The 23,469-nt window shown below is 37.2% G+C and overlaps 1 protein-coding gene across 1 annotated transcript in view; it reads right to left on the reverse strand.

Annotated features, from left to right (window-relative positions):
• cabin1 (calcineurin binding protein 1) overlaps positions 1–23,469 on the reverse strand; it is a 115,566-nt gene that overhangs the window by 65,403 nt on the left and 26,694 nt on the right. Inside the window, exons 21-28 of the mRNA XM_079382768.1 lie at positions 20,680–20,886; positions 20,433–20,578; positions 20,083–20,344; positions 19,791–19,955; positions 17,884–17,973; positions 17,090–17,274; positions 16,162–16,421; positions 992–1,168 (exon numbers count right to left, since the gene is read on the reverse strand). Of these exons, the coding sequence (XP_079238894.1) occupies positions 992–1,168; positions 16,162–16,421; positions 17,090–17,274; positions 17,884–17,973; positions 19,791–19,955; positions 20,083–20,344; positions 20,433–20,578; positions 20,680–20,886 (1,492 nt within the window). The remainder of the gene's footprint in view (positions 1–991; positions 1,169–16,161; positions 16,422–17,089; positions 17,275–17,883; positions 17,974–19,790; positions 19,956–20,082; positions 20,345–20,432; positions 20,579–20,679; positions 20,887–23,469) is intronic.

Here is a 23,469-nt window from a genome sequence, read left to right on the forward strand (position 1 = left end):
GTTTTTCAGGGAGCTTTGCAGGTAGGTTTCTGGAAGCATCTTGGAGACGTTGCCACAGTTCTTCTGGATTTAGTCTGTCTCAGTTTGTTCTGTTTCTTCATGTCATTCAGACAGACTGAATGATGATCAGATCGGATCTCTGTGTGTCAGACTCCTTGTGCAAACAAAAATCTCACTGGATTATCACAATTAATGGCAAAATTAATGTTTGGAAATGTAAACTCATATTTTCTACTGACACACTACAACAAAAGATAGAAATAACTGACTTAAAACCATTTTTTAGCTGCTGAAAATACTAGTGTCCTAATAATTTTGGTCACCACTTTTTTTGAAATTGCGACATTTTCAAGACAATTAAGATTTTTTAATAATTAAGTAATTTTTTATTTTTATCATTAATCAAAAATGTAACAAAAAATTCTGTACAAACACGTATTTACTGTACACAAGTTTGGGTTTGGTGAGTTTTTTTTTATTTATTTTTTTAAGTCTCTTATGCTCACCCTACATTAATTTATTTGATCCAAAATACAGAAAAAATACATTTTACATTAAAAAAAACTTTTGTCTTTGAATATATTTTAAAATGTAATTAATTCCTGTGAATTTTCAGCATCATTACTCTAGTCTTCACAGCATCCTTTAGTTCAATATTTTTGTGGAAACAGTGATATATTTTTCTGTGATGCAGCAGAAAAAGAAAGTTCAGAAGTTCAAAATAAAAGCATTTATTTGACAATTACATCTTTTAACATAATAAATGTTCTTGTCACTTTTAATTGATTTAATGTGTCCCTGCAGATAAAAACAACAAAAAGAAAGAAAAAGGTAAAAAAAATCGTACTGACCACAAGCTTTTGAATCGTAGCGTATTATCATAAAATAGAACCATGTAATGTTAAATATTAATACTAAATGCTACATATTAAATTTAAATACATTTTCCACAATGTAATGAGACTTTGCATTATGTACGTGGGATCAGTACCTGCGTCCTCTATTGTGGCCGGTTTCTCTTTTCCAGTGGCATTTGATTCTTCCGGAAAAATACTACACTTCCCAGGATCGACCTTGTGGCTGCTGTCCTGTGAGCTGGTAGGGTCCATGAAGACATCCTGCAAGGAGCTGGAGTCTGACAAGCCAGCAACGCTGTCCTGACTTTGCTCTGATTTAGGGAAAAAAATATATACCACACAATTACACTCATTCAAAAAGACCTTCCCTCCTCTGTCCTTTGTAAACATTCATATAATTAAAAAGACCCTTTATTAAGATTGGTTCAGATTCACCCAAATTGCACAATCAACAGAGATCCCAAGATGAATTGTGTAAAATCCTCCAATAAACACAAGGCTGGACACATTTGCTGGATTGACAGATTTACAAATGGCAGCTATACCTGAAGAGCAGGCAGGTTTATATTGGGACAGGGTTTTGGATTTTAACAGAGAAAGGGAAATTAGGATTCTGTACCTGAGAGCCTTTACTATCATTCAAATTAAAGGAATAGTAATAGAGTGCTGCAAGAATGAGTCATAAAACCCAGAAACCAGTTGAATGGGTAATTGGATTTTTTGAATGGGTTTTTGGTTAAATGTCTGAAATAAGGTCTGTGTTTAACACAAGCCCAAGAAACGTCCATGTTTTTTCTATGGCGTAAAATGCATCAGTAATATCCCACTAGTTTTTTTTTTTTAAGATATTACATGTCTTGAAACAGGTAGTTACAAGTGGCTAAATGGGACTATAAAGGATTTCTTCAACATTAAATCAAACAGGTAAACTCATTTATTGCTTTAGTCTACTTTTACTGCCTTGTTCTGTTTTTATAATGGTGATCTTGCAAACTATTTTAACTCAAACTTTCCAACTTGCAGGTTTGAACTCTTTTCCCACCATTGATCGAATTTTCCATCATTTATAAGATGACACTTCCCCATCATTGGTTTCTGTGTTTTCACTACTATACGGTAGGAAGCAGTTTTACACATCTTCTAAAAAACTAAATACAGAATCTCTGTATCAAAACAAGGTAAAGCAGCCGCAGAAATAGGTGATCGCATATGTAAGCTGATGCGTATGTAAAATAGCGTGATCTACAAGCATTAAACAGCATATAAATCAACACTGGCTAATGTTACAGAATTAAATGACATCCCAGGAAGTGGTTTACGTCTGTGCAAGTGAAGCGTTCAACTCCATCTATGTTTTGATTTTTGTTCTGAATCTGATCCGGATGTAGGCCTTTGACAAAAATGGCATTTTCTTAGCTTTGCTGGTGAAGAAAGAGTTAAATGAATATTTAAAGGCATTGGGAAGCCAACTTTAATTTTTAACTTCTGGTTATTGTATTTAGGCTTTAAAGTTCTTTAAAGAGCTTATTTTCTGCAATAATCCAAAGCACAATTCCTAAATTGAAAAATCTTATTTGGTTTTTGTGGAGAGAACCAGGGTGATGCTAATTTCTGGGTTGGCATTAAAAAAATACATCACTGCAGCACTCAATTGAACATCAACATGAAAATTCTGTCATTATTTACTCCCCCTCACTCTCATCCAAACCCATATGCTCTAAATACAAAATGTTATAATGTTTTGCTTCTACTTGCTTGAAATCCAATGAGGACAAACACAGTCAAAAAAAGTCGTCTATGACTTATATTCCAAGTCTTCTGATGCATTACTGTGGAGAAAAGACTTAAATTTAAGTAGTTAATATTTCCTTTCACAGTAATTCTCATATTTAATTTGTACTTTTGCTTATTCAAACAGCTGCATGGGCTTTCTCCTTTTAAGTCATACAGGTTTGGAGGGAAATTAAGGGAAGTAATTAATGAAAGAAGAACTATTCCTTTAACAGGTACAGTGGTTTGGATCCAGGTCTGAGGTCAGAGGTTACAGGGCAAGACTGCAGGGTGCATGTTTCAATGCCGTGTTGTACCAGCCTGCTCCTGAGGTAGAGCAAAGCGCTTGAAAATGTTGTGCTTCTCAGCAAGCCCAGAAAAGAAAGTTAACGTAATTCTTCTTGTGCTGCCCGCAAACAAGCAGAGAAAAGTCCCATAACATGCTGGGAGTGTCAGCATTTGGCACAGAGGGTAGAAATTCATTAGCACACACCATCACCTCCATGACACAACAGAGTGCAGTGGCAACACCCTTCTCCCCTCCTCCACAGAACGCCAACGCACCCTAACACTCAGCATGAAGGGGAAAAATGGCGCTGTGTCAGCGCAAAATTGCAGCCTCCTGCAGAGCACATTAGCAGCTTTAGGCCAACACTGCCAGGAGGCCCATTAGTTGGTCTGCTAAAGTTTTCAACAGGAGCTCAAGAGCATGTTAAAGACACAATGAAGGTCTTGAGGGGACCCGGTTATGTGCTGGGAAGCGCTGGACAGGAAAAAATGACAGGCATTTCAGTGCAGAAAAGATTCATCTGATTGAAGGGGAAAATCACCAATAGAGTAAGAGTGTTGTCATATTAATTGCACAGAAGAAAGGGACATTTGTTTTGAAAAGGACAAGTGTTACTGCATTATAATCTCTGATGTGACCCACAGTAAATATTAGAATGGTGTTGGGGTCACTTTCCTCAAAAGCAGAGCACACAACCAAACTAAAGTTCCAATATACAGTTATAAATACTGAGAGAATCAGAAAAATTATCAATGATAGAGCTGATATGATAGAGCTGATAGAGCTGATATGATCAGTGTCGCGACGTATGCAGAATCCAAATTGCTTACTGTTGGGCAACGCAGCAAATCTGTGCAATCTATTGCAAAATCTGTTTGGGGAAATCATTTACCATGATACAAAATTCCCATTCACATGGATTCCTATTGAAATGACTGGATTTTGCCACTTTTTCTGTCAAATATTTGGACATTTCCAACAACCCTAAAAAAGTCGTGACGTATTGTCAAGTATGGTGACCCATACTCGAAATTGGTGCTCTGCGTTTAACCCATCCAAGTGCACACACACAGAAGTGAGTAGTGAACAAATGCACACACACACACACACACACACCGTGAACACACACCCGGAGCAGTGGGCAGCCATGCTGCAGCGCCCGGGGAGCAGTTGGGGGTTCGGTGCCTTGCTCAAGGGCACCTCAGTCGTGGTATTGAGGGTGGAGAGAGCGCTGGACATTCACTCCCCCCACCTACAATCCCTGCCGGCCCGGGACTCGAACCCGCAACCTTTCAATTACGAGTCCGACTCTCTAACCATTAGGCCACGACTTCCCCACGTCCATCACATAATGCAATGCTTATGCAACAAACAGGTAAAACACCTGTAAAAGACCTATTGAGATTTTAAACAATGGAGAAGTGCTAATTAAAGTTACTGTTTCAGTGAAAGAAGAAAACTATTTTGGCCAAAAATGAAATTTATTATATAAAAAAAATTATTTTGGATGAGTATGTTTTTGGTTGCTGAAATTTTGGTGCATCACTAGTATCAATTGACCCTTTGCTGGGAGCTTGACTGACAGGCAGAGTCGCAAATTTAAGGACTTGTGACTTGCTTGACTAAATAAAGAAAATTACTCGACTTGACTTGGACTTGAGATCCAGTGACTTGAGACTTGACCTTCATGACTCAGCAGGACTTGACTTTATAACAACTCTAATTATTATTATAAATCATCGCAACATAATTTGGTAAACAAAAGCAAGCCACTGAACCAGCGGCAGAAGTGATCAGAGTCTGCGCAGTTCATGACATTGCACGAGCACAGGAACACAGCGCGCCAAATACAGGGAGCAAGAGAATCTCCCCCGAGATGTTTGGATTAACACTTCCCTTCAAAACTGTATGCATTTGCAAAGCCAGGACGTCACAGCTTCATAAAGGAAAGGTATGTAATCTTGTTTGTTAGTTGAAAACAGCATTGGTCCTAAAATTTATCTTAGGTCTGTCATTAATTAAAGTGATTATAAATTATTAATCTCGTGTTTGTAATTAATGACGTCAAACTTTACTTTCGCTGGCATTTGTCTCTCAAAACAGTGCTTTAGTGTCCAGCATCCCTCTTTGTAAATCAATATATGGAATTGTACCATGGAAACAACAGTGTTTTATCGATTAGTGATATTTCTCTTGAACCCAAAATCCAAGACATGTTGTCAAAACGGCCCTAGTATAAGTTTTTATATTTATAAACATACGATATAGCCTAGTAATATTTTCAGCGCGGCTGCCAACAGTTCTGTTCAGCCCACAGAGTTACACGCGTCTCTAAGCAACACACTGAATACTGAACGAATCGGTTGAGTGATTCAGTGGCCCATTCTTGCTTGTTCATGAACGAATCAACTGTTTTGAATGAATCAGTTCAATGAGCGCTTCTGTGATAAAGCAGTGATTTGCCACCACTTACTGGCGGCATTAGTAGGTCTATCATTTAATTTAATTCATTTTTTTTCCCCAACAGAACAAACAGAAAACAAAAACAAAACAAAACAAAAAGCTTAGGCAGACCTTAAATGCACAGTTGCCAATTTAGTTCTTATTAAGATCAAATCTAAGAAATCGACAAATTACAGGGGAAGATACATAAACATTAGCAGCAATAGGCTTCTTGCTTTGAGCCATGATTACAATTTTCAAGAACAATAGGAATCATGCAAAGTGAAAGAAACAGTCCAAATAGGGTGTCTATATCCGATTAAAATTTTGGGTCCATTTTATTTCTGATATAAGGGGTGATTTGAATTAAAAAAGTTCATTTCTGAGGAAAAAAGCATAAGGTCGTGTGGCAAAAATATATTTGTTCCTGTTTGATACTGTAACTTTTCATCAGGACTCGACTCGCTTGAGGTGAGCTACTGACTTGACTTGCTTGATTAGTTTGTACTGTGACTTGAGACTTGATGGTAGGGCATTGAGACTTGCTTGAGATTTGAACATGTGTGACTTGTCCCCATCTCTAGTCTCGCGTAGCCAGACCTTCAGACTGACGGCTGAAGGTCTGGAATAGATGTCAGCTTTCATTGGCCAAGGCCCGCCCATGAGGCCGTTTGACCGACATGTCAAACAACCAATCATAGCTTGTTTCGTTTAGCGTCACGTTTCGGGGCGTGGAAATGTCGCCACAATAACAAACCGGTGTGTCAAACTCTCAGATGTATTTTAAAGATTCTACGCCGCGAACTTTAAATATTTCACATACTTTTGAAAATCCAGCGTTTAGTTGACCCTGATAAGCGTTCGTCATCACAGTTGTAAACACAACGGTTTATTTCTTTCGTGAGGGAGTTTGGCGCCACGGCATCTTTGTTTCCTGGCAGATTTGACAGAAAAACACAACACTCGCGTCTCCCGGAATTCCGGTTTAATTCAACCAGTCAGATTACGACTTCGACATTCCTGAAGTGTTTCCAGAAAAGTGTGCCATATGCATCAGACATTTAGCGAACGGTCCGTGGGCATGACGTCTGAGGCTGAGACTACCCCACCTCTGCTGACAGGCGATCTGACCAATCATAACACTGAATCTGCCATTTTGTCCAACAAACAAACCAGACAGGAGAGTAGATGTCAGTGGACTTGAACTTGAAATATACTGTGTATTGACATCTTTCAAGTCAAGTCAAGACAAGTTACCTTTATTTATATAGCGCTTTTAACAATACAGATTGTGTCAAAGCACTTAACAGTATCAGATTGGAGTATAGAGTGTCAGTAATGTATAATAATAAGATTAAACACTCAATTTTCAGTTAAAGGCGTTTCATTATTGAATTCAGTGATGTCATTGTCTAGATCAGTTTAGTTTAAATAGTACCTGCTAAATCAAATTGACGATAATCACTAGAAATTAAGTGTCCCCAACTAAGCAAGCCAGAGGCGACAGCGGCAAGGAACCAAAACTCCATCGGTGACAGAATGGAGAAAAAACCTTGGGAGAAACCAGGCTCAGTCGGGGGGCCAGTTCTCCTCTGGCCAGGAGATAATTGTTTATTGATTGTTTACTTACTGTTTTAATTAAAATTTTAAATGTATAAAATGTATTTATTTCTATTTTATATTGTTGCAATTTCTAACAATAATAGTATTATGTAGTTAGGTATTTTATTATATTTTTAGTTATTTTCTTTTCTTTTAGTTCTATTGCTTTTAAGTCGAGGTCTTTCCGTGGTTGAAACAAGATACCTTCTGATGTTCACTCATGTTTATTTCATGCTATAACTAGTAAAGAGGAAGAGATGATCAGTTCATGTGCTGCGTGAACTGAGGCCCTACAGCGATCTGTCACGACACATTAAAGAGCCTTAAAACGGTATTTATTGATTGGATTTCCTTAAAAAAAAATAAAAAATAAAAAGACAAAATTTGAAAGCTGAGACTTTGTTTCATACCTAAAGTAACCTGCTCTGTCAGCATGCTGTCAGTTTCCACAATGTATTTTTCACTGCGTGAGAACATAATGGCCACGTACAAGTACTGCAAGTTTCAGGAGTGACAACTGCATTTAAATGCGGGAGTGAGTCCTGTAAATTATCGTTCCATGTGTGTATGGAACAGAAGTCACTCCCGCATTTGTAACCATAGCAACATTGTCGTCTTGCGGGAGTGAATAAAAGTTTAGCCGTTTGTTATGTGCCATTTTTTGACTAAAGACATCATTTGTCTGTCGATTTTAACTAAACTACCGCTGATAGACGTGCTGTGTGTTGTTTATGCTCGGGAGGCAGCTTTAGAGAGCGCTGTCTTGCAATATTGCCATGTCCTCACATTTAGAATTGCTTTCAGGCATGTTGTTTGGTCTTAGCTCATAAAGATAATCACTTTATGAAGTTAATAAAGTGGTCTGTCACGGATATGAGATATGATTTTTTTGTGAGTTATAAAACAAAGCATTTGAGTTTTAGTTTTAGAGTTTTTTGTGCTTGTCCTTGTTTGTTTGTTTGTTTTTTCTATGAAGATCTGGCAACACTCCCTTTACCACACTGTTCATGAGCGCAGCTAGCCCCGTGCTAAGTTAAGACGTCTTTCACTGTTTTCTTGCATCTCACATACAGACGAATACACTGATGCACGTTCAAATACATCATTAACAACTAGTTGTTCAGTTCAGTTCCGTACACACTGCATAGAATTTTCTAAATGCGGTTGTCACTACCTGCATTTTTCGGGGGTTAATGCGGTTGTGGAATGCGGTTGTCACTCCCGTATTTTAGTGAATTATGTGTGTACATACCTTTTTAAGGAGTAAAAGGTGAACTGACAACCGAATTTAACTCCAGTGTGTACGTGGGTCTTTGCAAAGGGTCAATTGCTTCAAATAAACCCACCCCTTGGTCTTTCACATTTATACTTTTAAACTGCTTTCAATCTCTTTAAGTCAAAGTGGACGGTTTAAGTTGGCCAGAATAAATTGCAAAATAAACCAGACAGTTGATAGTCTTACAGCCAGTCTTTTAGTGAAGTACTTTTGATGCTTCTAATAAAATGTTGCAATGCGGTTTATCCCTAAGCTGTCTGGTTAGCTTGAAGGCTTAAAATTGTGTATTAAACAATTTCCAAAAGGGAAATGGAAACCAAGCCCTGTGTAAAACTTAACGCATAGTCACTGTTGAGCCCTATGGTGCTCAGGGTGCTTGACCATTGGAGTTCGTTGGGAAAATAAAGCCCTGCTTTTGAGGAATGATAGGCGAGCCAGCAGTTTTGTGCTATCGATTGTGCGAGGAAGGGCGTCTGTACCATACACAGATCCTGGCCGCAAAGCAGAGAGACACAGGCAGTAGTCATGGTCATGTGAGAAGTCAGCTGTAGAGAAAATTCAGTTTAGAACACGTTTCATAATGAGTCATACAAAGCCATTCAGTTGTATATTTTGGGTACCACTGTTGCATAAATAGAGACCTTTCATTTTTTGTTGTGATGAGAAATGGGAAGCTTTTAGAGGTTATTAGAGTGAATCTCACAAAAACCAAGCCATGTCTGAGTCCTATTTCACCATGTTTTGGGGGGAAATTGTGCTTAATTGTGTTGAAATTGATGCCTCAAAGCAAAAACTGGCACCATCTTCGTCATTCAGAATATCTTTTCTTTTGATTTTGAGGTGAAATAAGACTGCATGTGTTTTCATGACATTCACCCATTAAGGCCCCGATATACTTCAAGCAAAATCCAAGACTGAAGTGGTGTGACAGAATTTCGAACTAAATTAAGCCAAAGCGCATTTCATTTTGAGTTCATTTTGGGAGATCAGGAGCTCTGCCTTTACTGACACACAGCACATATTTACATATTCATCTAAACGAAAGAACAAAAATGAACTTCCCTGTGAGTATATCGGGGCCTTTGAAATCAACAATCATACAATAAGAGAGTGAATTCATCAAGTCTAGAATTCTTGTATCAGCTGATAAGAAGCTAAACTCATCCACACACCAACATTGGCAGAAAAAGCAGTTGAAACTTCCCACTGTCTTTACCGAACCACATTATTCAGAACAACCCACAAGAACAATCTCCCTTGCACATATGAGCCACAGCAGACATGTTGGTCAGATGTCAGTTTGCACACAGAGCAGTGCGGAGTGCATTGTGGGAAGTCTTTGTTGAATCAGGGTGCTGACCCATCATGCATCCATTAAGAAGCAGCAGGTAGGAAGCAGGTCAGAGGCAGGCAGAGAGGGAGCAGGCAGGAGGCAGCAGGGAGACAGGGAGACTAAAGCAGGCCATGGGAACGACTGAGGAATATGGGCAACATGTCACAATGTTCACCTTTATAAAAAAATAAATCACACTTCAAATCTGCAGCAAGCCATTGTGAAGGTTTCAGTGAGGCAATGAGATGAAGCCAGCCACAAAAAAAAAAAAATTATAATTAAACATGAAAACAATCAGAGCACCACATATTAATAATATATTTTTTTATGGTATATATTATTCACAGATAACTGGAAAAATTTAAATAATTATCAATCCAGAAAGAGTAAATAACAGCCAATAAAAAAACAGCACACCTCTTAGGGGTAACTCACACATGAACTGTGTTCTTGCACTGTTTTTGCTTTTCAGCTGGGGTTTTTCAGCAGCTTACGTCATGAGTGCTCAAATTTAAAATTAAAATTAAAAAAAGCATCCGTTACAATTGCATTCCATTAGCAAGCTATACGCTGCTCTTCACAGATAACTGGGAAAACAAAAATGATTATTGATACAGAGAGTAAACAGCCAATAAATAAATAAATAAAAAACAAACAAAAAACAGCACACCTCTTAGGGGTTACTCACACATCAAGTTGCACTGTTTCGCTGTTTTTTTCAGCATCTTACGTCATGAGTGCTAAAGTTAAAAATGTTAAAAAAGAATCCATTTCATCTCCATATTCATCTTGCGACTGAATCAAATATGTTATTCTACTATTTTAATAACTATTCTTCCTACTCCATATGCTATATCTATATGATTTGTATGATGTTATAACGGATTATAATAATATTTCATAAATTGTGAAACACTTCAAATAATTGTATCTGCAATTCAAAAGGAGCAGTTAAGAGTTGGTCATGCTATATGGAATGTAAAATTTCAAAGCAAACTATTTTGTTTCAACAGCCTGTTTTTATATAATTAGCTCTTAAATTAAAAGAGGTAAACTACTAAAAGTAAAGTTGTAATTTCTCTAAAAACAAGCAAATATTGTTTTTTAATTTAATGGAAGTGGGCAGTGGCAGTCAAATTTTTTTTCTTTGTTCTGCAATACATATTAAGTTTCTTGTGATTTAAAGTGATATAAAATGTTATTGGTCATTTGTTTTTATTTTTGTTGCGTCATGATTGATAATCCTGTTTACAGCAAAATCTCAAATGGTCCAAAATCAATAGCTGATTAGCTGTACATTACAATCGACCAATTCCTCATTGGCTTGTGTGATGCCTAGCATTAAATAAAAGGGGAAATAGGGAACATGAAAATACTACAATGTAGCAAATACTAATATGTAGCAAATAGAGCTGCACGATTAATAGAAATTAAACTGGAAACGTGATTCGGTAAAGGCTATGCTTTTTTTCATGCACAGCTTGTTCAGTTACAGTGATAGCAATGCCTTTGTCCTTATTAGGAATTTCCTGGTGCTTCATTGTTACTTGTGGGATGTATAATGTTATGGGTTTCTGGATGAGGGCGCCCTCTGGCGCCAAGTATGAATGAAAAAGACATTACATGTGTTTATAGCGCTAATAGCCAATCCATCCTATTTGGAAAATTTTATTCATTTATTTTTTCAAGTATCGTTTCAGGCACTGGTACCATTTTAAAACTATCGATTTGGCACCAGTACCATAAAAAACCCAAACGATACCCAACCTTAGAAATAATATGTTGCATGCCTCATTCTGTGTAAGAAGCCACATCATCTCAAAGAAGGATTTTATTTCAAACACTTGACTGATGTTACGCAGTGAGTTTGGAATAAAAACATAATAATAATTAATAATAATTCATTACATTTATATAGCGCTTTTCTGGGTACTCAAAGCCCTTTACATAGAAGGGGGGAACCTCCTCAACCACCACCAATGTGTAGCATCCACCTGGATGCTACGACGGCAGCCATATTGCACCAAAACACCCACCACACACCAGCTCAGTTTAACGTCTCAGTGTTATTAAATGTTGTCTTTTGGACAAGAGGTTCATAAATGCTTCTCATGTTTGGAAAGATGTTTGATGCGTGTTGCTTTTTCAAATGAACGTTAAGCAGCTCAATCATTTACTACTCAAGCATTGCTACTGATCACAGAGCCATACCTCAGTGACAAGCTGTGCATAACAGCTTTTGCGATTTCATAATTGCACTAAACCAAACGATTTAGTCACAATTTAGTTTCGATTGCTATAAATTGTGCCGCTCTAGTAGCAAAATGTCAAAATGAGAAATACTCATAGGTTTTACCATAAAAAACACATTATGAAATATTCCACACATTTGATTTATATAGCTACAACATCATATGTAGGCTACATCTCAAAAACATTGTCCATTCACAGCCATGCAAGCCACATGCTATTTAGCAATGATGAACACAACAAGAGCTAAGCAGATTAGCCCGTGACAATCCACCTAAAGACCGAAGTGACCAAATCTAAGAACTGTTTTTCACAAAATGAGCACACCAAGCTGAAATTGACTTCAGCAACTAGGTCAGTGCCACCATCTGGCACAGTTTCAAAAATACTGACTCCATTTCATCAAAACAGGCCACAGGCAATATTTAATCAAGAGTCCTATGCAATGCCCCCTTTCAAACTACTACAAAAAACAAACATCTCAAACTAAAATATTAAAACTATGTGAATTTGAAATGAGATAAGAATTTATTTTCCTATTAGTATATAGTATTTTTGTGATACTGTACCTCTCAAAAGCATGGCTAAACCTGAAAACTGATAGAAATGCTAAAAGCTGACAGAGCACTATGACATTTTAAACATTAAGAGACCAAATTTAGCTTCTTTGATATCATAAAAAACAGATTTAAAATTAAAATTGTATAAATTGTTGTCTTTGACAAAGTCACCTTGAATTAAAGCATCTGCTAAATACATAAATGTAAACATACTGGCAATATGTATAATCAATATTCAATAAACATGTCACAAAATGATTGATATAGGGTTGTTTTGCTGGAAACCTGTGTTGAAATAATGAAAATAATGAAATATTACATTCAAATATGTAGTGGACATCTTTTTTTGTTATTACAACCCTTGCCAAAATAAATGAGTGATAAAAGTCACTATGGCTGTGCAAATAATTAAATGCGATGATTATGCGCATCTCGTCAGTAAAGCAGGTTCTGCGATTAATAGTAAATCTCCATCACCTGCTTTCAGATGGAGCGACATTTACTACACAGAGCCGTAGTTCACTGATGAGTTATGCAATATCGCGTTCATAATCGCAGGCAATACATCGCCGATAATGAATGCGATATTGCGTAGCTTTTCAGTGAACTACGGCTCTGTGTAGTAAATGCTGCTCCATCTGAAAACAGGTGATGGAGATTTACTACTAATCACAGAACCAGCTTTCCTGACGAGATGCACATGATCATCGCATTCGATTATTTGCACAGCCCTAAAAGTCACTATGTTGACTTATTACATTGACATGACATGAAATACTCAAAATAAGACACAGAGTTGACTTACTAAGCAGAAACAAGACTGTTAAGATTACTAACTTGCCATTCAAGCTTAGCACTCCATCATTTCTACTTAGCCAGCTGTCTAATATTACGTTGATATAAAACATCAAGTCAACTTACCATATTGAAAAAAAGAAAAGTAAAAACGACTAGAAACAAAGTCAACTTTATAAATTGACAATGACAACTACTTTTGTCAAAAAAAAAGATACTAAATTAAAATTACAAACCACTATCTTTAGGTCACGTCCCAAAACCATTCAAGCTGGCAGTTATTAAGCCTCTTATTAAGAAACCACAACTAGATTCTAATGAACTGGCAAATTACAGACCCATTTCAAATCTTCCGTTTATGTCTAAAAGTTTAGAAAAAGTTATGTCTGCTCAATTGTGTTCCTTCTTACAAAAAAATGATCTCTATGAAGAATTTCAGTCAGGTTTCAGGTCTCACTATAGCACAGAAACTTCACTTGTTAAAATTACAAATTACTTGCTTCTTGCTTCAGACCAAGGCTGCATCTCATTGCTAGTATTACTTGATCTTAGTGCTGCGTTCGACACTATAGACCATGACATACTCATAGATCGATTACAAAACTATACTGGCATTCAAGGGCAGGCTTTAAGATGGTTTAGATCCTACCTGTCCGATCGCTACCACTTTGTTCATTTAAATGGGGAGTCATCTCAATTATCACCAGTAAAGTATGGAGTACCACAAGGATCTGTCCTAGGTCCTCTGCTATTTTCAATATACATGTTGCCTCTTGGTAATATTATTAGAAAATACGGGATTATTTTTCATTGTTATGCTGATGATACTCAACTATATATCTCAACAAGACCAGATGAAACTTCTAAACTAAGCTAATAGATTGTGTAAAAAATGTAAAAGATTGGATGACCAATAATTTCCTCCTATTAAATTCAGATAAGACAGATATTACTTATTGGACATTACAAAAACATTACACAGAATCTCTTGGATTACAATTTGCAACTAGACGGATGCACTGTTATGTCCTCTAAAGTCAAAAATCTGGGTGTTATATTAGACAGCAACTTGTTCTTTGAAAATCATATTTCCCATGTTACAAAAACAGCATTCTTCCATCTTAGAAACATTGCCAAGCTTCGAAACATGCTACCTGTTTCTGATGCAGAAAAGCTAGTTCATGCATTCATGACCTCTAGACTGGACTATTGTAATGCACTGCTAGCTGGTTGTCCTGCATCTTCAATAAACAAGCTACAGATGCAGCGGCTAGAGTTCTTACCAGGTCAAGAAAATATGATCATATTACCCCAATTTTACAGTCTCTGCACTGGCTACCTATTAAGTTCCATATCATTTACAAAATATTATTACTTGCCTATAAGGCCCTAAATGGTTTAGCTCCTGCGTACCTAACTTGTCTTCTACCACGCTACAATCCAACCCGCTCCCTAAGATCGCAAAACTCTGGACTTTTGGTAGTACCTAGGATAGCAAAGTCCACTAAAGGAGGTAGAGCTTTTTCACATTTGGCTCCCAAACTCTGGAATAGCCTTCCTGATAACGTTCGGGGTTCAGACACACTTTCTCTGTTTAAATCTAGATTAAAGATCTCTTTAGCCAAGTATTCACATAATGCATCTTATAATCTTGTACTGCAGTTATATCTGATCAAATGTACATTATTATTATTCTTTAGCTTGGGTTGAACAAATCATTTTTGCTTAGATGGAACAGCAGCTATGCTAATTATGTCTCTATTTGTTAAAATCCCGTGGTAACTAGGAATTACAGAAGCTTCAGTCTGGATCCAACTCTTAAATGATCTGAAATATATTAAGGTTCTGCAATATATAAATATATTGTGGAAACTTAATTTCCTGTAGAGCTGCTTTGCAACGATTTTTATCGTAAAAAGCGCTATACAAATAAACTTGAACTTAACTCGATTTGAAATTACTAAGCACTTAGTAAAAATACATAAATATATGAAGTCACTTCAATAAGTTGCAATAAAACACTTTAAAAGATACAAAGTCGACTCACTAAGAAATAATAAAATACAACATTAAAAATAAGACACTAAGTTGACTTACATTCATGTAATTAAATACTAAGTTGAAATGACAATGTGTCAAGTTGACTTACTGGGCTGAAATAATTATTTTGTCGAAGACAGACTTACTAAGAAAAGTTGAGACAGCAATTTACTAAGTCTACAAAAATATCAAGTTGTCTTACTAAGTTGAATTAATGAGATCAATTTGCATTAACACAGAGTATTGCAAAACTTTAAGCCATCATAACATCCAAAAAAATTAATGTATAGCCTACTACTCTCATAAGGCCAAAAGGAGCTGCATTGCTCAGAAGCTTCTACCACACCACTGCTGCACTTTTGACCCATTTTAAAATGTAATAAATGGCCAACAATGATGAAATTTAGGTTCTCTACAGCACAAGATCAGCACCAGTGTTAGCTAGCATCTGCTGCCTTAAATTGTTGATACAACCAATCAAATAAAAAAAATTGATAAAAACTTGATTTACCAGGTGAACAACTGTGAAACACATTCATAATTCGAGCAGGAATGGCAGGCGCAAATAAAACAGCAGAAAACACAAAATGATGGTGGACTGGGTACGTAAGCACTTCAGCAGCGTAAACAACAAAATGAATGTAAACCATTCTGACTGAAAATCTGATTTCATTACTTGAAAGCTAGAAATGACAAAGTGGAACTGAATCAAAGCGAATAAAGAATAAAAAAAACCCGCTGAGACACTGTTAGAAATGTTGCCCATTTTCCCATGATCTATGGCCTGGTGCAGATGGTAAGAGGAGGGGTGGGAGGAGATGTTATTGTACACCAGAGCCCACAATTCAATTTCATAGTGGTGAATAACCTTCATCATCCTCATTTCCCCGTGCGTGAGTGAATGAGTGAGTGAGTGAGTGAGTTATACTCTGGCCCTTGTACTGTACCGTCCTGCTGCTGCTGCGGCTGCTGCTGGAGCTCCTGCCCCTGCCTATGCCTCTGCTGCAGGCTTTTACGTTTGATGTAATCGTGGTCGACCGGAGTGACCACATACGGGGGAGAACTCGCACCTGCCGCACCGTCGCCAGGCAAAGAAGTTGTTGGAGCCACCACAGATGTGACAGATGAGGTGGCCAACGCTGCCGGACAGGTACTCACGCCAACCGAGGAGCGCGAGTCCTCGTCGTTAATGGATGGAAGCTTTTCTCTGTTGGGAGAAAAAAAAAAAAAAACACAGAAAGATTCTATCAAATGTAGGGTTGTTTTAACACCGTTAAAGAACATCTTAAAAAGTCTCCTAAACGTTTTTGATATACAGTAATCCATTGAAATCTTAGAATCTTAGTCTATATTTGAAGATCTTAAGCCCTCCAGGCCTAAAGCTTAAGGCTACGTTTACACTAGTGTGTTTTCATTTTAAAATGCATAACTTTTGCTACGGTTACGCCTATCGTTTACACTACTCCGGCGTTTTCAACTCTCGAAAATGGAGACTTTTGAAAATGCTGCAGAGCCTGTTTTAGTTTGAAAACTCTGGTGATGCGTTTCATTGTAAACAGACCAAAACAGAGACTTTTGAAAATGACAGCGTGGCTGCCCACCTTCTCTCTGCCTATCCTTGACGACCGTGTAATCAATAACATCATGCTCATTATTGTACCCTTAGATATGTTTGGGTAGATTCCCCATTCGACCGCTCCAAGCACACGGACGCGTCCGCCATCTAAATAATAGGGTATCTAGTTATACATATCTATGGTTGTACCTGCACGAATGATCATGCCAGTGTAGATGAGGATCGTTTTCATTTTAAAATGCCATTTTAACACGAAAAGACACTAGTGTAAACATGGCCTAAAAGGTTTGTGATCATACTTGTCAATGCTGGTTTTGGGTGCGGTCTTCTCCTCTCCGCGTGCAAAGGGTCCGACAGCAGCTTCAGCGAGCATGTTGAAGAACAGCTCATAATCTAGTAGCTTCATCTGCTGCTCAGATTGTTCACCATCATCTTCCTCATTCTCCAGCAATTTCAGAATGGTGGCACTCAGGCGGAAAAACAGCTGGCCAGTCAGAAGTAAGAGAAGAGATATATTTCAGGAAGAATTCAAACACAACTTGTGGTTAATTGACATTTTGTCATAGTATAGGAGTGCTTTCAATACACTACCATTTAAAAGTTTGGTGTCAGTGTTGTTTTGTTTTTAAGAAAACTTTTATTCAGCAAGGATGTATTTATTTGATCACAATAAAGATTTTTACATTGCTACAAATTTCTATTTTAAATAAATACTGTTCTTTTGAACGTTCAAAGAATCCTGAAAAATATCCACAAAATTCCACAAAAATATTATGCAGCACAATTGTTTTCAACATTGCTAATATATAGAAATGTTTCTTGAGCAGCAAATCAGCATATTAGAATGATTTCTGAAGGATTATGTGACACTGAAGATTGGAGTAATGATTCAGCTTTGATCACAGAAATAAATTACAATAGAAAACATTAATAGAAGATTCAAATATTTCCAATTGTAATAATATTTGACTGTTACTGTTTTACTTTAGTTTTGATCAAATAATTGCAACCTTGGTGAGCAAAAAAACACTTCTTTCAAAACCATCAAAATTGTACACAGTAGTGTACAAAAGAGCTCTATTTCACTGCATACCTCTAAGGCCTCCATTGCGAGGTCAGGCGGGTTGTGGTAGTGGATTTTGCGTGGGTATCTGGCTGCTTCCTCATGCAGGTAGTGTGCAGACTGGAGAGAGATGACACAAGGGCTGTAATGAGATGCGTATCTGACTGTCGGGCTGTCAGCAGCCACTTTCACACATAAAAACCGCAGCAACAGCCTTGTATGTTTTATACATTTTTATACACCAGTAACTAACTAACAAATTGGGCATTTCATTCTAGAACAGAGTCAGACCTGAAGGTGAGTTCGCAATCAAGTGACTAAAGGTAGACTTTTGTCGGAGTGTCCTAATCATTCTCAAACTGTATCACTGAACTGTTAACGTGTTAACACACCTGACTGGTTTAGAGCATTTGTTTAGGAACCTGGAAAGTTTTTTCTTTGATTCAGATCATTTAGGCATATAAACACTATATGCAATATGCCGGATCCACGCCAAAACAATCAATCTGAGATTGCCTGAATAAGTTGGTCTCTCTCTCTCAGCCCAGCTGGCAAAGAACTGTGGAGCGGCTCGGTTGTGGTGAGAAATCAATCCGATCCAACAGACCAACAAACCAAGCAGCATCACAGTTAATGAGAAATGCATTATATATCTCTATATATATTTAATCAGGTGGAGCAGGAATGAAGGCTTATATACATTCGTGTGTGTGTGTGTGTGTGTGTGTGTCAACAACAGTTACAGATAAAGCCACAATGGAGCCCATGGAGGAGTTAACTTTACCGTTACCAATTGATAATGCTACGATTGAAATCCCAGAACATAAACAGATGCACTCTGAACAATGAGACGATAGTTTTACTCCAGGTACATTTATGCAACAACAATGTACTGAAAATGGAAAAGCTTTTTCTTAGCATTTTTGAAAAAATTTGCATACACTGCATCCGTGAAAACAGCTAAAACGCTGTATTATGTTTGCCAGGCCACTAGTTGGCGATGTCACTTTGTAAAGACACTCGCGCATGCCTACAGACTGAACACGTAATACGTATATGCATGATGTTTTTGTATTTTACATGGAGACGATAACGGTATCGTTTTTAAAAACTTGCAACTTTGAAACCGTTTTAAAAAGCTTGCATTATGAGGCCCTCAAACACTGCTGTCATGTAAATGAACAGCCAAAACACAAACCGTTTTTCCATTTTTAGTTGAAAACAGTGTTGTGCAAATACCCCCTCACATGTAACACATTTTGGTATGCTTTGACCCAAACTGACTGATTTTTTATATTGAAACTATGGTCTTTAAAATGCCCCTATTATGGATTTTTGAAAATTACCTTTCATGCAGTGTGTAACACAGCTCTAAGTGAATGAAAACATCCTGCAAAGTTTTAAATCTGAAAGTGCACCATTTATAAAGTTATTGTCTCTCAAAAGAAAGAGTAGACTCTGAATCACTGAAACGAGTTGTTTTTAAAATGAATCCCAAGCCGTTTCATATTTAACGTTAACATGAAGCATTAGCTTATTGCCCGCCCACTTGTTGCGCACGCAGACCTGGGGAAACTTGGATTTTCGTGTTGGTCTGAATGAAAATGTAAATTCATTCTTTGCCACTAGGTGTCACTTTTGGAGCGTTAAAAATAGCCGTTTCCCCGGTAATGCTGTACACAAAGCAGCACTGCCACTGCTTTAAATGAAATAGACCAATCATCGCTGATTAGCGTCATGCAAGCCTTTGGTTTGGAAAAATTCATCGTTGAGCGAATCGTTGAGCAAATAAGGTCAACACAAATGCATATTATAAGAAACAAAGCTAACAATCTACAGGCCTAAAAACGCCATTAAACAAGCCTGGTGATAGATGCCATGCATTCTCAATAGCCAATCAGATGATCCACCAGGCCAGCTGTAACCCAGCTCATCACCTTTTTGTACAGCTGCAAGTAGTCTTTGGGAGGCACTTTGCGCTTCTCTGCAATCTTTCCCAGCATGTAGTGAATGAGCCACTCCTCCTCATCACCGCCACAGCGTGAGGCGCTCTGAAAGCACTGCGACGCCGTCTCCAACATCGAGTCCCTGCGCTCTACCATCTTTAAAAACAAACAAACAGCAACTCACACAAATCTTCTCGGATCTAGTTTTTTAACACACACTCATACATTGTTTTGTACACAATCACATGTCTCTCTCACTCTTCGTCTATACAAACAGAAGTACCTGTTTGATCAAGTCATGCAGAAGTTCGTGTTTCCACTGTTTGAGCTGTCTGGAAGCGAAAGAGTGCAAGGCATAGGACATGGTACCATACTCGATCCATAGGGAGAGGTTGGAGCCGTCTATCTCCAGAGCCCGTTTGAAACAGGTCAGCACAGCCAGAGAGTTTTTCCAGATGGGTCCATCACTCCTGAGCTCATTGGAGTTCAGCTTGTCCTGGATGCGACTGGCGCGTGCCAATGCCATGCCTGCCCACGAGTCAAACCTACGCAAGAGATGGAGAGACAACAGTCACCTACAGCTGAGCTAACTACATTTATGTCAAAAAGCTCAAAGGTAAAACTGTCGCAGACCTGTTAGGACACACGCAGATGTCATGCATGTAGAACTTGATGGCTTTCGACTGCTCTTTGTTTTTGAAGTGGTAGTCCGCTAGCAGGTAGTATAGCTCATTGACCACAGGGGGCGCCAGGGAAGCTCCTTCTGGAAGTGCTGGAACCTTGGAGAAAGAGAAATACTTTTTTACTATATCTAAATACTTGATAGATGAAGAGATACAAAAATATCTATATGAATGCATGCAAGTCGATGAGCTCATACTTTGAGAGCACCTCCTTCGATATAAGCAGACACATCGTCTACAGAGATTGTGGGGCCGTCGTTGCGTGGAATTATTCCAGAAAGCCTTTTAAGCAGGTTGGCAAGGTCAGCAGAGACAGTGCTGGTCTTATAGCTGTCAAACTCTGGCAAAGTCTTGGGTTTAAAGTACTCAAACATACAGACCGCATCAACCCAATGAAGCTCCACCTAGATCAAAGACAGAAAGAGACCAGAAGAGAGAGATGGAGAGATGCATCAATACTATGTATTTAGGGTCCAAAAAAGTTTTATTTTAGGATTATTTATATATTATTATAGTATTTATTCAATTTTGAATTAGCATTTATTTTAATACATCCATTTTTTCAGTGATATTGTTATGTGCTTTTATAATTATTAGTATTTTGTTTAATATTTCTATTCAGCTTTAATACATTTTTATTTTAGTTTTAGTCATTTTATTACTTAAATTTTCATTTAGTTAAATGCCATTGCAATATTTGTAATTTTCATTTAAGCTTTTTTAAGTTGAAAAATGTAATCTAATATTTACATTTTATTTAATTTCAGATTTTAATTTCAGTTAAAGCTGCAGTCCGTAAGTTTTGGTATAGTAAGGCGATAGTTTTGAACACTGGCTGGTTATGTACTTACTCAAATATTGAATTTGGATCATTTTTAACCAAAAAAAAAGTTACGGACTGCAGCTTTAACAAAAATTATTTTTAATAGTTTTAGTTTTAATCTTAGTTTTAGTCAACAATAACAACACTAGTTCAACATTAACTTTTTCCATTAAATTAACCTATTAACCTGCCTGTAAATTGAGATTTTACCAATCATAATTATTTCCAACCAACAAAATTATACTTATCATATATATGTGACTTTTTTCAGTTTTATAACATATATATTTTTTTTTTTCTTAAATTTTATTAAAATTATAACTTTGTCTCTGACAATGGAATTTTAACCATTTTTTCTTTCTCTGTCAGTTTTTACCATGCTAATTTTGGTCTGCGTGTATGTGAAGGAGATTTTGCTGTACACACGAGTGGAGAGATTTAACTGGGGATTTCTTTCAATCTGTGAGTGAGAACAGCCTCTTTTGTCCCCCTCAGGAGTAACAGTAAAATGAACAACAGCATGCATGCAGTAATATCCTGCATTTTGTGATTTTTTTCATTACCCTGAACTATTTGACAATATTGACGAGTGACACAAAACAGAATTATCACTTGTCCATTCAAACAAAAAGCAATGTCCACGCTGGCATTACGACAATGGGCAGAAATGAGCCTACTGTCTATAACTGGGCCGAAAAATTGTGCTGATTAGTTTTGATTCATAACACTAACAATGCAGAATCAGATAAATGAAAGAAACCTACAACATGGTTAAGAGAATAAATCCAGATTATACTGTTGCTTAATTCATTCAGAGAAGAGATAGTGGCTGGAATTCGGAATGAGTTATGAATTAAAACTGGCTAATTTGATCAGAAAGCCAGGATCGAGTAATTTGTCCTGATATTGATTCTGAAAAGGCAGCTGAAAGCATCTGTATGCTGCCTTTTAACAGGGGTGCAAACTCGTCAGGAGTGAAAAAGGTGACAAACTAAACTCCAACACCCCACCCCCAAGGCAAGTTATTAATATTAATAATACAAATCAATAAATAAATCAAGTGTCAAAATAATCTTGTTTTTGGTTTGAAATAAGATTATTTTTCTTACCCCATTTGCAGATTATTTTGCTTTTTTTTTAAAGAAAAAGCTAAATTTTTACTTGTCTAGAAAATGCCTCTTGATTAAAGAATTTGTAGATATATTCGGACTAGAATATATGGGGGCCGGGTGTTGGGGGGCCCTACGATAAGACGATGGGGTGCGTTGAAAGACGATTATCATTTATCGACGATAGCCAGAGATATTGTCAAAAGCATTAAATATTGTCATTATTAAGAGTATTTGGAATTTTCAATTAATGTCCTTTTACATTCTGGCTATTATTATTAGGTTACTTTTATTATTAAATTAATATTACAATAAATTTGCTCCACAATAATTTCGCGCATCACTGCATAACTGTGTGCTGTGACGATAATAAAACATTAGACTATTAGCTTAGGCTACTCCTCATTGAAAATGTTTAAAAAAAAATTTTAATACAGGTCTATTATAGCCTATAATTATAGGCCTATAGCCTGAATAAAACTTTCAAAAACAACCTGTTCAACACAAAATACCTTTCTCAATGTTTTCAATATGTTCGGGCAACAAGAGAAACATTAAGGAAATAAATAAAACTATACCGCATATTAAGTAGGAGATTTGTTTCTCGTCGTCTCTGATTATGCGCCGTTAATGCATGCGCCGACAAATGCCGAAAAAACGCTGTCATTTTTTACTTTCGCTTTCATGTTGAAAGACGTTCACTGGCATCAGTGTATGTGAGCGGAGCGGAGCGCGGAGTAGAGTGGAGTGATTTTTACTGGAGGGAGGAGCGGATTTTTTAAAAGTCAGAGTGTTGTGGTTTTCACTCGCTCCAATAGCGGTCCACCATCACCTCATCGAGTAACATGCCAACGACCTGTAATATAACTGCATATTTAGCAAGAATTCACGTTAAACATTTAGCTTGCATGATAGAGAAGGAACGCTCAAATCAGAAAGAAAGGACGGCAATGGACATGAACGGGAAGTTATAGTTCAAGGAATTTGTTTGTTCCTTCTAGATACTGAATATTTTCAAGTGAACGCATGATTTAAACAGATACAACACTTACTCA

The sequence above is a fragment of the Barbus barbus genome (assembly GCF_936440315.1).
Source record: "Barbus barbus genome assembly, chromosome: 28".
NCBI lineage: Eukaryota > Metazoa > Chordata > Actinopteri > Cypriniformes > Cyprinidae > Barbus > Barbus barbus.